The sequence below is a fragment of the Perna viridis genome, chromosome 6, assembly GCF_037379345.1.
Source record: "Perna viridis isolate PV_CMFRI_1.1 ecotype Kerala chromosome 6, ASM3737934v1, whole genome shotgun sequence".
NCBI classification, from domain to species: Eukaryota; Metazoa; Mollusca; class Bivalvia; order Mytilida; family Mytilidae; genus Perna; species Perna viridis.
The window spans coordinates 19,179,856-19,196,450 of NC_142450.1; the positions used below are offsets into that span (position 1 = coordinate 19,179,856).

The 16,595-nt window shown below is 31.0% G+C and overlaps 1 protein-coding gene and 1 long non-coding RNA gene across 5 annotated transcripts; one reads left to right on the plus strand and one right to left on the minus strand.

Moving 5' to 3' along the window:
* Positions 1-414: 414 nt before the first annotated feature.
* Positions 415-2,028, minus strand: LOC148613964 (sarcoplasmic calcium-binding protein-like). The gene is made up of 2 exons (XM_088590405.1): positions 1,922-2,028; positions 415-862 (listed from the first exon to the last, which is right to left on the minus strand). Exons 1-2 carry the CDS (start codon positions 2,026-2,028, stop codon positions 415-417), a joined length of 555 nt encoding a protein of 184 aa, XP_088446531.1.
* Positions 2,029-10,627: 8,599 nt separating this feature from the next.
* Positions 10,628-16,087, plus strand: LOC148613965 (uncharacterized). Of its 4 annotated transcripts, XR_015923513.1 has the most exons (8): positions 10,628-10,672; positions 10,807-10,832; positions 11,268-11,289; positions 12,065-12,097; positions 14,134-14,166; positions 14,562-14,594; positions 15,169-15,201; positions 15,962-16,087. It is a non-coding gene; the product is annotated as an uncharacterized LOC148613965 (long non-coding RNA). The 4 variants fall into 4 exon arrangements; XR_015923515.1 differs by lacking the exon at positions 15,169-15,201; XR_015923514.1 differs by lacking the exon at positions 14,562-14,594.
* Positions 16,088-16,595: the final 508 nt, after the last annotated feature.

A 16,595-nucleotide genomic window follows, 5' to 3' on the forward strand; every position in this document is an offset into this window, starting at 1 on the left:
AAATAGAGATATTTAATATTTTTATATAGCAGTATGTCTCGGTTCATACTGCTACAGATAAATGTTCGCAGTTGCTCTTTATCACGTTTTATTTCAATGTGGAATATAAGACAGATTCCACATTTGCGTTCTTTGTTAAATGGTTTTTGCTTTACAGTTTGCAAATTCAATTTGCCTTCCTATTTTAATTTGCAAATCTATTGTTTGTAAAGCCTACAAGCCATATATTGCTTTTAGGTAAATCGTATACAATACAAACACGCTAAATAAACAATGAACTTTATTATCATAAAAGCATGTTATAAAATATAATATGAAAACATTATACATCAATATTAAAAATTTATAGAAAAAAATCTTAAAATTGATAATACTAGACAAGACACACTGCATTACGAACTATTTCATAACTGTCTAAATACCATATGCAAATTTGAATCCACTTCGTGTAGCTACTTCGAGAGGACTTGCTTTCCCTCCATCATCATTGGTGTAATACTCAAACAAGCCTTCAAATAAAACCGAGTTAGGTATGGTTCCATCTTCATTTTGAGGAAACGCATCGAAATACTTATCATCATATGAGTCGAATCCCTGGGCCTTTGCCTGAGCCTTATATTCCTCCTTCGATATATTTCCATCATTATTCATATCGATTGTGCCAATGTATACCCACAGAATTGTCCTTAATTTTTGGAGAAATTTCGTTTTATCATCTTCATATTCTTTTTTCCATCGTGCAACGAATTCTTGCTCCTTTTCTTGATCAGAGCTGATAAATGCCTTGAAGATTTCGACATACTTTGTTTTCACTTTTTCTGCGTCTTGACCTGTTAGGTTACGTCCTTCTATAGTTTTTTGTCTGTAAAACATGGATATTTATACTACAACTATAAGTATCATTGCTTTTAGATTAGATGTATTTTACCGTAATAGATAATGTCATTTTGTTGGTATTGATATTGTATATTCAAAATTTACTGCGTTTTTTTTTTTATTCGCAACGAATTATATAACACTCCAGGTTAGAATCATACAAATTATGTGATACATGTATGTGATTAACCTCAAAAAGGCTACACAATTGTTTTGTGGGTCTATATCATAAAATGTATTATCATTCATACCAATCTCTCTGCTTTCAAGAGATAATCTACATTCTAAACCAATAGTTTCTATTGTTTTAGTGTCATATACAAAGTCACCTGCCTTAATTTTGAATTCTATACTACATTTTATATAATATGTATGTTCTAAGAGTTCGGGTTTTATGAAAAGCCACATGTTGATTTCTGTTTAATATAACATTTTAAACAAAATATCAAAAATAAAAATGTGCATGCTTTCTAAGCATGAATTCCATATTGCATGATTCTTAGCAAACTAATACTTAACAGACTAAAAACTATAACAATATTACTCGAATAATGGAACATTTAACATTACTGATGAAGGATTATACCGCAATTCCAAAAGTAACGCATGCAGTCAATATAAAATTTTAACACATATTCTAAATATGATATGTAAAGATTAAGATGTTCTGTTTGTTTGAAATGCCAAATCGTCATGTCTCATACAGGTTCGAGTGTACAATACAATGCTAATAACACATATTTTATTATTAGGAAAAGGATACATTCAATATGTCAACTACAAAAGTATACAATAAAACACCAAACGGCTTATCCAATTTATCACTATTTAAGAAAAACATTTGATAGTTTAAGGAAAATTAAGAATAAACTATGAAATATATTGATCCTTATGCTTATGAATATTTATGAAGATTGCTTTTACGCTTGTAAAAACACGAAATAAAATTATGAATAAATTCAAATAGCGCAATATATATAGTCATGTAAGAAATGGCAGAATGATGAAAATATCATTTTCAAATAGATCAAATATTTATACTCACGCAAACACATGGGCGTCCTCTAAGGTAATAAGGTTGTCCTTGTTAATGTCAAACAGCTTGAAAGCATGTCTCCATTTTTCTATCAGATAAGGAGTTGCTACTGCCATTCTAAAATGTAGAGTATTGAAAAATTGTCACAATCTTCGTTGACATCATAAAACTATTAAAGTTCAAATGTCCATTATTTTCTTGACCCTATGTTGTCATGCTAACGTATTGGAACACAGGAAAGATTATCATTCTCTTTATTTTTGTCGTTTTATCTACTTCTGTGATGTTCCTATACTTTGCGATGTTACAACACGGTCGTAATACGAGCTAGTGAAATCTAAAGTTCATCACTGTAATTTTTTGTTCTGGGTTTGTGACGCATTGCCTATAAAATCTGATTGATCAAAAGCGACGTTTGTTACGTTTTTTTCCGACACAACAGGCCCCATTCATATATTCCCCATACCCCATGCCCCATCCTCATTCCCCATTGCCCCATTCCCCATGCCCTATTGCCCCATAACTCATAAAATGGGAACTTTATCTTTTACAGGTACTGTAAATATATACTGAATCAATGACCGTTATTAATAAGAAGTTCTATCTTAGTATGTCTAGTAAATGAACTCATAAAATTCAATAACTATTAGATAATTGAGTAATTAATAATTAATTTAATATTACACAGGTGTTATACAAGTTTTTTTATGTTTCATCCTGGTCGTAACGGCAGCGTTATACCAAGGTTTTTCCAGTAAAAAGCCCTTATCTCATTTTATCGTTTTCTCAAATAAATGTAGAAATATTGTGGCGATTTCGTCATATCTTATTACGTACAAAGAGCAAGTCAAATGGTGAATTTACATTTTCCATAATCCAGTTTTTAAACAATCGATACAATCAAAAGTAATCTATTCGAATATGTTACACTTGGATATTTAACTATCTATTATTCCATGCAATTCACCATTTTGAGTAAAATGAATTTGAAAATAATCGTGTTTATCTTTTGAACTAAAATCAAATGAAAAAGTTCTATTGGCTATACAAAATTTAAACACCGTCTCTTTCCAAAACTATATATCCAAATCATAACATTAGAAAAACCAAAAAACTTGCGGATTCTTTCTACCAGTTATAATGCCATTTGAACTTTCGAATCCTGTGTTTGTCGAGCCCATTATTTATCTAAGTGATACACAGTAACTCCAGAGGTTGTAGTTAGTCTTGGATTGAAGTTGTTATTGGCTAGAGCTTGAGCTTAAAACGTGGTGCTTTATATCGTTCTTCTTGGATAAAATTCCGTAACATGTACATGTTTAGATGAAAAAGTTATTCGGTATTGAAGGTTAATGTTTTTATTCATTAAGGAATCGTGTTTATTCATTAAGGAATCGTGTTTATTCGTATTGAATCCATAAAAGAATAACGTCAATCGCATGATCTACGGTACAAAACCAGCCTGTATCCAAAAATATTGTTATTTTGGATATACAGACAAGAAAAAAAAACAATTACAGTTAATATCATGCTTTTTTTTTGTTTTAGTAACAGAAAGCTACCAGTAAATCATCGAAAATCAATTATAGCCTTGGTGTTTCGCCATCTGACCGTTCCTGCAGCTCGTCAAAAAAATGATATTTTCCACCAATATATATTTATTACATTTGTTGTTTCATTGTGAAAAAATCACAAAATAATTGCCTGAAGTTGCGTACAATATTTACTTACGTTTAGGTAAATAAGGATGCGTTCTAATCAATGTGTTTATTGACCCTGGTCATACATTAACTATATATCATGTGCAATCCGTATGTTATTAATTTGTTATTAAGTAATCGCATTCATTTAAGGATACAACCAATTCCGGGTAAATATCTGTAAGTTATTATTCTGAGATTTTCATCCTATTTGCTTAGTCCTGGTTGTCATTAAAAAAAACTCATTTTGTCGATGGCTGTCCTACTATTAAGAGGCTGTCTATGTAAAATTCAGACAGATCTTATAATATGGATGGAATAGGGTAAATGTTAACCCACTGAATATTTTGATCCAGTGTATACACCATATGTATGATAAATACAATAAAGTTTATTTTAGATTGACAATGAGTGGCGCAGAAAATTATTTTAAAGTTACCCTAACAACGCAACCAAATTATGATATCAAATATAGTTATCTCACTTTCTTCAATGAATTTCAAAGTATTCTACGTAATTTATTTCTCTTTAATAGTTGAAGTTAGTCAAAAACTAAAATTCAAATTTAGGAAACAGAATTTGCCATGTGCAACCCACCGTCTGGTGTTTGCGTGTCTCACTTAAAGACCAATTAAGGGAACCGAGACACTAGCGGTAATCAAAATATTGTAATCCGAGGACAAAGACCAGATATGAACAACATAAACATACAACAAAGATATTAAATAATCAAAATAATGCATAAAAAATAACAAAAGTAAATGAGCAACTTGGACCAGGTACACCGGTAGAGTAAGACTCCTTTGCTTTTCTAGAAACACCCGCCGAGTTGCTCATAAAAAGACTAATCCAGGGTAGACGAAAGAGGAAAGGAAAATCAAGAAACATCGAGCAAAGCGCAGTTTTCATGGTACAGATAGATGTACTGAAACGATTCATTAGTTCATGATAACGACCATACAACTTCAGGAGTGATGACTTACTTCTTGGAACAATATAACCTTGTTGCAGAAGTCGAATTGTAAGTACATTTGTAGTCGAGCGCGATACAAAACGTCTTCGTAGTTACGGCAAGTTCTGGCATAATGTATGAGTTGTGATATGAAAACTCCATACGCAGGTGCTGAAGGGATATTGCCGCAGATAAAAGGAAAGTTGACAACACAGAATGAAAAGCCATCGCGGTTGCATAAATTTTGATCAGTAGTTTCCCTTTAATCTCAAAATGTAGGTGAAGGTATGAGGCTGACTTCACAGTGTTTGTAGAAACGTTTGTCTTATGTTCTTTGGGTTAGATGCAATATACAAAATCCATGAAACTACGATTGTTTAACCGACATCTAAGTTTTTTCATTTTTATTTTATTATTTTATTTATTTATTTCATTATTATTATTATTATTATTATTATTAATTGGGTTTTTATTTCGATTATCATTTTTTTGTATTTTAATTGAAGATAATTGTTAAATGCCATAGACGTAAAGTCGTTATGGAACAAATTTATCTGCAAATAATTAACGTGTATGCTGAGAAAGAATAAAATCCGATGGCCTCTTCTTATCAAAACATAGAATTACTTAGCTAATTGTCAAATGTAAATATTTTTTAAAAGTTATTATCTATCAATAAAGAAAAGTCTTTTGCATTAGGAAGTTAGCTGTACAATTGATATTAAAACTGTCTATTTTTTTTTTAAATAGGCATTATTATAGTATACTTTCTATGTCCTTCAGCGGTTGTTTATTTTTTATTTCACAAAAGGTAAAACAGTTTATTACAAATTCAACTGACATTAACAACCAATTAAGCAATTGAACTATACTCAGCGCTTCTTTTAAAAGACAACTTCAAATTGTTTTAACAGATATATTAACAAGTTAATTACCACCAATATTACATAACTGCGACGTGTTTTAAAATATTTGCACACAATATCCTTTCACAAAACCGAATCTGGTGATCCGACTTCGTGATTTAGTAGTCAATATATTGTTAACTTCTTTAAAAGTCTTTGGTCGTAATTCTGTAGCCTAGGCGACATTTAATTCTAGTGTTTAACTCGTACATACTTTTTTCGTGAGAGACGGACACCCAATTTTCATCTCTGCAGACCTATAACCGCATCCTGATTTATTTTGTATTACTACAATACTTTATAGCCTTCCATATATATATGGCGTAAAAATAATTTCACGGAATGGTCCTCACGTAAAATAAATCAGCGAAGTTATTACTGTTGTTTTTTTTATAGACGACAGTGTTTCCTCGAATGTTCCCAGTGTAATAAATTTCGATAATTTACACTCTGAATTCGGTAATTTCACTCTTGGACTTTCTACCGATAAAACTACACGAATATCAATCCGGTGTTCAAAAAATTTTAAATTTGTTGAAAAAAGCAATGAATAAAGGGAAAATTTAAATCATAAATATGATAAAAAATTGTTATCATGAATAACTAAAATATGATCACTCGTGGCAAACGCATAAAATTTGTACTCGTGAACAAAATCCGCATACTCTTTACATCTGGGCGTTCTTCGGCACACGTGATCATATTTTGATTATGTACTCTTTCTAATAAATCTTATTCATATTGCACTAGGATTATTTTTCTTCTTCACATGTCGTTAGAAATGCTTCATAAGTGAAAGTTTTATTGAACCAATTTTTCAACTTTCCTTTCATATGTGGCAACATCCCTTCGGCTCATGCGTATGGAGTGTTCATATCACTCATACGTTATACCAGAGCTTGCCAAACCTATCGAGCTAGAACTCTAACAAATAGATTTCTGGAATAGGGATATGTTGCTACAAGATTGAAGTCATCACTACAGAAGGTTTATGGTCGTCAGTATGAACACGTGGATGATTATGGTGTATCCATCAGCACCATGAAAACTGATTTATTCAACGGGTCATAGTTTTCCTTTCCTCGTTTGTCTACCCCGGACTTGACTTTTTATGAACAACTCGGTGGGTGTTTTAAGAAAAGCAAAGGACGCTTACCCTACCGGTGCACCTGGTTCATGCTCTCAGTTTTTAGTGGAGTCCGAGTTTCTCATTTACTTTTGTTACTTTGTATGTATGATTTTAGTTACTTTATGTTTGTTGCATATGTCTGTTTTCCATGTCTGGTTTTTGTCCCTGGATTACATTATTTTGATTACCGCTATAACCTTGGTTCCCTTGATTACTCTTCAACAAATTATAATATCTAAAAAAAATGGAAGACCTCTTATCGCTTTGCTTCTATGTATTGAGTTGCCATTATGTAAAGAAAATAGAACTGAAAGTTATCTTTTAATGTCGAAACCGATCGATCTTAGGGCAAATACTGGAGAGGCAATGTTGTTATTTCCGAGTTAAGTAATGTTAAGAAATGTTCTATAGATATAAAGAAGGAGTGAAATATTTAACGCTCCCGACGAACCATATGAATTCAAACAACATTTTTAATTTCCAAAATGGTTATTTTTGGTAAATTGGTAAATTTTGTTATGATATACGGTTTTTTATTGTCCTGATGCATTCTCATATTGTCATGGGCTGACATATGTATGAGCCAAAATGCCCAGATTTCTTTAAAAAAAAACTGCGGAAATGTTTTTGGTCAAAAAGTTCTGTATTAATAAGCTGATTACGTCATTTTCGTAAACATTCGGGTGCCATGTTTTGACCATTCCTATCTTGGAAAACGCTAAGACATGATTTTCATTTGATCAACGAAGCTAGCAATGTTTCCTACACTGATGTGGTTCTCAATTGCATTTACCATGTATACGAGAATCATGCTGCCATGATGTTTTGTTAAAGCTCCTGATTTTAAATGCACAAACCGGATATTGATTGTTTTTTTCTGGCTATAAGTATATTGAACCCAGTTAATAATACAACCATCAACGCTCCCTTCGGGACAGTATCAGTAAAAAATATCTACATTTTTTCTTCGCTTTGTTTTTTTAAGTTGGAATAAGAAATCGAGCTTATTAATCTTTATTATGTTGCAACGATTGCATATGGCATCAGATACATGACATTGTATAAATTAACGGCATTATAACAATTTGCATGCTGAGAGCGTGGCAAAATATCAGCGAAGTTTTCATTAAAACACAACACCATTGTCCGTCAACAATAGAGATTTATTTCTTTAAATATGTCACATATTGTCCAAGAACAGAAGAGTACACGATTCACTACAGGCCAGGAAGACAAAACATATACGCCTAAAATATTTGCAACCGAAGCTGATTCAAATTGACTAAATCTATGGCAAAGGAAATAATAGGTGCTCAATCTAAGTACATGCCATCCGTCATCGTTTGCCTGATAGTGATCGACGTCCTTTCCAAGGTTCAGTTTGAACTATTCGAAATCGACGTCAACTTTAAATAAGTGTAATAACAAAATTACCGAACACTGATCCGTTTCATTGTCAAGTCAAGTCCAAAATAAATCTGGCAAAATAGATATGACACCACTGGGGCAGTCCTGATTTGGTACAGGCATGTCAAACGAAATGGTGGGTTAAATCTAGGTTTTGAAGGCACGCAAAACCTCCCCTTCCATTGTGGCGTGACTAAACCAGTAGTGATTAAAAAGCATTTGCATGCTATTGTCATAACCGGTAAATCAGCAATCACATCAGCACAAAGTACAATTATTACTCATTGTTTTAGAAGAATTTAGGAAAATACCTTTGAGACGCATTTCCTCAAACCCCTGATTCAGGAGTCTGTTACGCAGATAGTTCCCGGAAATCAAAGTAATTAGTACTTGCTCTAGGGTAGGGAATCAATTGTTAAATATAAACACCATATGCAGGAGATGAAAGAATATTGCTGCACAGGAAAGGACAATTTATGATGTTAAAATTAAAGTTTATTTTATCATAAATCTTAGTGCTGGGATGACCACTGTTGTCAAATCCGAGGTGTAGGTAAAAAAAAGATGAAGAACAGGTTGTTTCCGTAGTCTGTAAATATATTAACAGTAACCATTTACAAAAAGAAGTGTTGTTGATGGACAATACATCACCAATATATCTGTATGCTAAGTTAAAAGATTTAGTATCTTTCAATTTTGCTTTTCTTTATGAGGTTCTGAAAAAATTCAGTCTCGTATGAATATACAAACAAAATCGGCAAGGAGAGGAACACAGTTAGTGCCCATTGGAATGCCAACTTATTGTTGAAAAATAGCTCCTCCAATTGTGAAAAATATATTATCAATGAAGAAATCAAGCCTATTGCAACTTGCTTTTCTGTTTAGCAAATATTTTGTGATGTTTTAGAAAAATATGTTGATTTGTAACAAAGAACAATATTATTTTTTGAAATAGAAAAAAAAGTCCTTTCAAACGATATTTCAATGTATCATGTGGTAACGTAGTTGGGAGGTCAAAAGTTTGGAGAGAAAAAATGCTGGATTTTAAGTTTTGAAGTAAATCTTTGGAATTTTTAAGTATCCACATATGATTAATGCCTCTACGAGAGTAAATGGTATTGCAATTACAATGTAGTTTGCTGTTCATCCTTCACTGTGGACAATATCTTTGTAAGATGAATAGACATCTCCTTCGTGGAGCAAGATCTTGCTATATACCTTTCTTTGTATGGATTTTTATATCGTATGGGAATCCAATACAAGTAAGGTAAGTCCTCACATTTAGTTTCGATTTTGAGAGAAGTCATGGAGGACTTTTGGTTGTTTAGGATTTTATCTTTATCAAAAGTAGTACGTTTGTATGCGGCATTATCTGAGATATTACTATGAATGCTCAATTCTTTAATAATGTAATACAGGTAATGCTCTTTACAAACAAATACCAAGTTGTTTGAAGCTTTGTCTGCAGGGACAATAACATATATTTCATGTAGTGAGGAGCGGCATTCTAGTGCCTCACGATCGTCGAATACGGACTTGGGTCTTTTATTGACACTTTTGGAAATTGTCAATAACATTCCGTACCAACGGTCGGAATCCATGATCCAGTATAATCTTCAACAGCATCCATAATGGTTTTGAAATTAAGTTTCCAATTGAGGTGCTGTGGTTCTCTCAATTTTGGACAAACTACCTTACGTGGGATTTCTGTCTCAATGATATTCAAATCTACAATGATGACATGACCAGAAGGACTATAATTAAAGTAGATAAACGGTCATAGCGCTTTAACAGGACAATGATGCCAAGTTTTGTTTTCAAATGAGTTTGAAATTTTCATTTCAAACGCTGACAGTTGTGCTGTTCGAAGGCTCTCGGATTGTTGTTATCGACGGATTGGTAAATCGTTATACCATGATATGGAAAGCTGTTTCATTCAAACACAGTTCAACACTCCATTTTTGTGACCAATGTCTAAATCCGTAACTGCTGGTACTATTTACATTCTTTTTAAATCAATATGATATAAGTATTTTTGATCGCGCTCGTCCACATACAGCGAAACTAACACAATTTTGTCTGCCATATTATAACATCTATTGCAGGGCCACCTCTTTCGCCAGAAGTAGTGCCGATTAAGCATGCTTTATCTTGGCGCATCTCAAGCCGACGAGTTAAATCAACAACGGTAAAAATATCACACATGGCGTAACGCAAGGAGTGGACAATTTGCCTTTATTGCTTAGTGGAAGAACTTCAGACGTCAGAGTTATATCTTAAGTTATTTTAATTTCTTCTTTAATGTTTTGTGGTTTCTAAATTCTTAAGTCTGTCAAAATAACTTTCTTTTTCAATTTAATTTGTCTTTGATAATGATTTTATGCACAATATACAAGTTTTAGTCAGGAAAAGAAGACCTACTTTATGAATGATTCAGAGCATTGTTATTCGATATGTTGATCAAAAATTTATGGATTCACATTTCATAATAATGTAAAACCCATACTTTATTGGAGCAATCAGTTATTGTCAACAGTTACATTCAAACAGAATAAAAGAGTTATTATTAGGATATCAATACTCTGTATTTAGTATATTTGTAACAGATCTGTTCTAATTTTTCAGTTTAATGGACTTCGAAAAACAAGTTTTATTGTCCATATTAAGGTAACAAAATGTATTTTAGAAAATATCTATCAGGTGATTCGCTTTGTTTACATATTGTGATGTGATATGCTATGACTAATGTAATCCATTTCTATCTTTTTTTAACGTTGTTTCATCGTTTGTTTAATCTACAGAAGCATGTCAACGCATATAATTAAAGGTAAGTCATCAGCTCAATATTTTCAACAGATGAAAGAAAAACTAAACTGCCAAAATCATGTATTTACAGACAACCCTGAATTGATTTTAAAAAGGTCCTTTTGATGCAACGTAAATTCGAGTTCAAAAGGTTTTTTTGTATTTGGTAGCAAAAGAAAATGTTAAGAAATCATAAAGGGTATGCAAACTACAGATTTTTTGTATGAATTTCCCTTTACACCAATCTCCGCATCATATATCACCATAAAGAAATATAGGTGAGACCTAATTTTGTATTTTGTTGTACTTAATATCAAAAGTATTATTAAATCTAAACTCATTTCCGGGGCAGGGTCTTGAAACTTTGCTCCATTTTATCATGCAACATTTATAAATAATATCGTTTTATTCAACAATTAATGCAAATTATTAAGAATTCGTTTGTTTATTTCTTCAGAACACAACCGTTGTGAAAGCAAGTAAGTATATATATATATATATATATATATATATATATATATATATATATATATATATATATATATATATATATATATATATATATATTATGTCACAGAGCAAATAAATATATTTGTTCTAGGCCAAAGACTTTTGTATTTTTATCTATCCAACACCGAGGTCATTATGCATTTATTGGCATTGAGTTTAATGTATCTGCATTATAAATGACTAACGATGGTTATAGCCAACTAACATGTGCTAAATATTTGATGTCAATTTTTATGGCAACTGTAATCAAGGAAAAAAACTTATGATTTTGGTACTAGTAAACGATTTAAACCCAGTTGATGACAATGTCATCAAATATTATGTTTTTGCATGTATGTATATTTTCTAAACGTAAATCAAGAAGTTGCGGCAGCATTAGAATGCTCAATGTTTATTTTAATAAGAAAATAAAGACATCAGGGCGGCAGCAAGCATAGCTAAGACTATTCATTTTCAAATTTGATTAAGCTTATGAAAAAGACTGCTGTATAGTTATTTCTTTATTTACATCGCACATTGTAAAAATAAAAGAAGTATGTTTTGCTCAAATTGCTCAGAATTTTTTACTCAGATTGATAGCAATAAGTATGCATGTTTTAATACTTTATTTCAGTGTATTCAACAGTAACATCAACATCAGTTGTGGCTAAATTACTTAATCTAAACACTTTTTTAACTCAGAATTATCAAGGTCTCGCTCAAGGTTTACAATTGGTATTTATTAGATTCTTTTATTTGTTTTAGTAAATATGGAAGAAATGACAGCAAGAAACATAGGTAAAACTTTTAAACTACTAGTTTAATCGAATATTTGCTGTTTTGTATAATGAATTGGTCAGATGGTTACTTTTATAATTTATTTTCTTTCCATTTTCACATTTTGTAATTGATTCCATATTTCTGAACTCGAAATTATCACCAATAGACATATGTTAGATTTTTTTTTTCAAAATTGATTAAATATTAATACTCAGACCTGAAATATGATATAACTCATGTCTCTTAAAAGTATCAAAACAAATTGTTTTTGGTGAATCATATTAGCATCAAACAATGGTACTAATTCTAAATTTCTTATTTGGTACGATAAATTGCGATCAAATTGATATGTACTTCTGCTAGAACAATAGAAAAAAAAACACTTTAATTTTCAATATAAAATAAAGTAATTTGTTTAAGTGTCGATGGATCTTTTAATTCGATTCCATGGCAGCTACTATCATTGGTCAATATTTTATAATATTGTCGACATTTTTGCGAAGAGTAAAGAAGTTTTTCTAATTAGATTGAAATTTATTTTCACATATTGGTAATACATTTTGCCTAGATTAAATGATTGTTAATTTGTATTACGAGTGATCGTATTGTCTTTAAGTCTTTAAAGCGAGTCCAGAAGTAATGGTGAAAGCGATCATAGGTAGTACTTTTTTCATTTTTTTCAATTTGCTTTCTGAACATTTTCTGCTCTGATTAGTTTTAACTTATTTCATCATGTGTATTAAAGTTTGGTGTTTCAGAATATCCGGAGTTCCTAATATTTACCATAACACCCTTTATCTCTTTCAAATTATTCAACCTCTGTCATACAAAACAATTTTTTTTCATTATTTTCTTCGAATAGATGACCACTAAAATTAGTCATGTATTGATATCAATACTGTTTTTTTAAAGCCATAACTCGTTCATAGTTTGTTCTGATTTTGTTCATGTATTATTTTAGTCATCCCGGAAGCAATTAATACAGATGTCGTAATAAATATTCTTTAAACATATTTCAAATTAAATATAACTTTCGAACTCAGATAAGTCAACAATGTTTCCTTTTGATCAATATTATTTACTCATACTAAATGTTATTTACGCAGACTGGTTCTGACATTTATTGTGGTTATTAAATGTTCTTTGTTGTTTGTGTCCATTTTTCTGTGTATTTACCATTTAAACATATTCTTTTGAATTCCGCACGATTCTCGGATCTTGTGATTACTCTTTTACTAAAACTAATTGTTGGTTTCCTTAAAAGTTTCATAAAGAGTTGTAATGTTCAAAGTTGATCACATTTTCTTATTCAGTTCCATGAGTTATTCTGTATAAATCTAACGTATTTATTTGGCAAGAATCTTCAATATTTTGTCAAATGTTTCCTAATTATCCTTTACATCTACTTTCTGTGATTTCGAAAGATATGTGTAAGCAAAAAATGGTTTTGAAAATTTCTTTCAATAACTCAATTAATAGATTGGTTTTACTCAGTTCACTGCATAGATAATGTTGTTTTTTTTTCTATCAAGTACTAGAAGAATCTACTGAACATAATCTTACCAGAACGACTAGCTCGCCCCCACTTATCAAAGGTCTGACATTGTTTATATATATATCAAAATTGTATTTCAAATTAAAAATCAAAACGTTAAAACAACATAAATGGCAATACACACTACTGTCAAATTTTAAAGAGTAATCAAGGGAACCAAGGTTATAGCGGTAATCAAAAGAATGTAATCCAGGGACAAAGACTAGATATGGAAAACAGACATACACAACAAACGAACATTAACATACATACAAAGTAACAAATGTAAATGAGCAACTCGGACTCCACTAAAACTGGGAGCATGGACCAGGTGCACCGGTAGAGTATGCGTCCTCTGCTTTTCTAGAAACACCCGCCGAGTTGCTGATAAAAAGTCAAGTCCGGAGTAGACAAACACCTTTTCGTTTTTAACTCAGATTAAATATACGTCTTGGTCATATTTAAGGATTTGTTTTTTTTTTTTTGTTTTTTTTTTTTGCATTGTTGTTTTTTTTTTTAGTGAATCTGGAGGCAATGATCACCACAATCATAGGTAAAGGTAAAACTTGTAAAATTCAATTAGATAAAATCCTACTTTGCTTAATGAAGAGCCCAAATTGATTCAATCTTAATGTTATTTTATTCCATGTATAGTTTGCCCTGCAGTTCTGACATTTACATTGGCATATGTAATACTGCTCATTGAAGAAAAGTTGTCATATCTAATTAAATGGACATTTGAAAAATCTGGTTTTAAACTCATTTCTTGTTATGTCTACTATGCATTTTGTCAGTAATTTAAGACTGGATAGATACAATAGTTGGACATATTTAGATTTGATCAATGTCAATGCTTTGGATTTTCTAAATGACAATATTTATATATTATTATTTACGTCGTGCTCAATTCTAGCGATTTTTATTTGTTTGCATTCTTGAACTTTTTAGTGAATCTGGAGGCAATGACTACAACAATCATAGGTAAAGCTTCTACACTTGCCAAAGTAAATAAAACAAAATGCTGTTTTGTTTACTGAACAGCTCAGATTGTAGCGATTACGATGTTATTTGACTCAATGTATAGATTGTCTGAAATACTGACATTGTCCAGTTTGATACACGTTTTATGATTTGTATTTTCGTCTTCATTAGTGAATTAAAAATATATGGCAGCAATTCACTGTATAACAGATAGCGAATATTATGACCCAGATTTGAAATATAGTAATGCTCATGTCTAATGCAAGAACTTACAATTTCTTTTCGTGTAAATCATACTTGCATGGAGCATTGATATTATTTGTGAATTCTCTTATTCGTGTGATATATATTGATTCAATTAGTACACAGTATTGCTCGCGAAATCGGAACAGGCTACACTTGAACTTTTCAATGTGAAATGGCGTTGCTCATGTGCTACAATTTCCGTAGTTCTTTTTATTTGTACATCCATGTACCATGGTAATTTGAACACAAATTGATTTTCTCGAATTTATTTGACTATATATTTTTATATTTATATTTTTTTAATGATAGTGATCGTATTGTTTTTAAGCGAATCCGGAAGTAATGGGGAAAGTAAGCATGGGTAATACTTTTTTTTTACATTTTCTTATATTTAACTATTTAACCGTAATTTAAGCCATGAAATCATCAGGCAAGGGTAACATTTTGTAAACAAGGTCCGATCAAACTTTTTGACGCACAGTGATAGAACTTTGAATGATTGCTGAAGGAACGATAACTGTTGGCCGATCTGATCACGGTTTTAATTTTTTAAAATGACCGATGATAAGTCCATGCAAATTAAATAATTTTCATTGGAACGAATCCAATATAATAATATGCTATGTTTACGTTAAATCAGATATCAAATTCATATTTCCAACGTTATGAAAACAAAGCAAATGTTACAGAATAGTAATCTTATTGATGCCAAAATTTATATCGTTCAGTAATTATATGTACAATTTGAAAACTAAAACAAACCAATCCGAATAATATATTAACAGATCAGCCATCACATGGTTGAAATAGAAGCAATCACCGATTTAATGTATCGGTTTAACGAGGCGATGACTGATCAGAAACTGATCGGTGATCGATGTATTCACAATTCAAAGTGCACGGAACGGTTGAGGTTTTGTACTTCCCTAAATATTTGAACGACGTTTTGTTACTCAGACTAATCAATAGTTTTTGTGTTGACATTTTTAAAGAAATTATCCTGAACATTGCATGAATCTTGAAGTTATTTTAACAACTTATTATTACAATTTATCCAATTACTTTATTTATTTGACGATGCATTTCTAATTATTTCAGTAGTTCTTCAAATTTCGTTACAGTACATCACAAGGTCATGACAGCATTGACATGATCAACGGCAGAAAGCACTAGATGGTATACGGAATTGTACCCTAAACAAAGTTCGGGAAAGCGAATATCTGTACAATTAAAGCATTATTCTTATACATATTTTTTGTGGTTTATTATTCAGCGAATTATTTCTTATAAATGTGAATAGGTTTAAAGGAAACGAAAAAATGCACATTATAAGCGGAATATTTTATATATATTTGCAGTACCTTAATAACTTAACGCATACTGCATTTTAGTCTTGCCAAGAATTAATCAACCGTAATTTTAAACCATTAATCAGACATTTCAGTAAAAAAACTTTATTTCACTAAAATATAAATTACAAAGAAATAAATGATAAGTAATAAAGTATACAAAAAACAATATCTGAAACATACATGTATTTGCATGCTAATACCTTTTTGTCTGACATTATTATACATGTAAATTATTGATATATAAAACGGTTAAAGAAGGGATTTACTTTCACTTCAACTGTTGAAATGAATTTACAATTCTGATTAGATCTTTACGATTTCGAGTATGCATCAACACTTTAACCTTTAAATTATTTGTTTCTTATCTACACTTAAGTTTCAAGTGTATTTCTTTTCAAATTGA

What these genes read in the sequence shown, in the direction of transcription:
- LOC148613964 (XM_088590405.1), bottom strand. Translation starts at nt 2,028, where the DNA reads ATGGCAGTAGCAACTCCTTATCTGATAGAAAAATGGAGACATGCTTTC. An exon ending in GAGGACGCCCATGTGTTTGC is followed by an intron (nt 863 to 1,921) that starts GTGAGTATAAAT and finishes CATGTTTTACAG; the next exon opens with ACAAAAAACTATAGAAGGAC.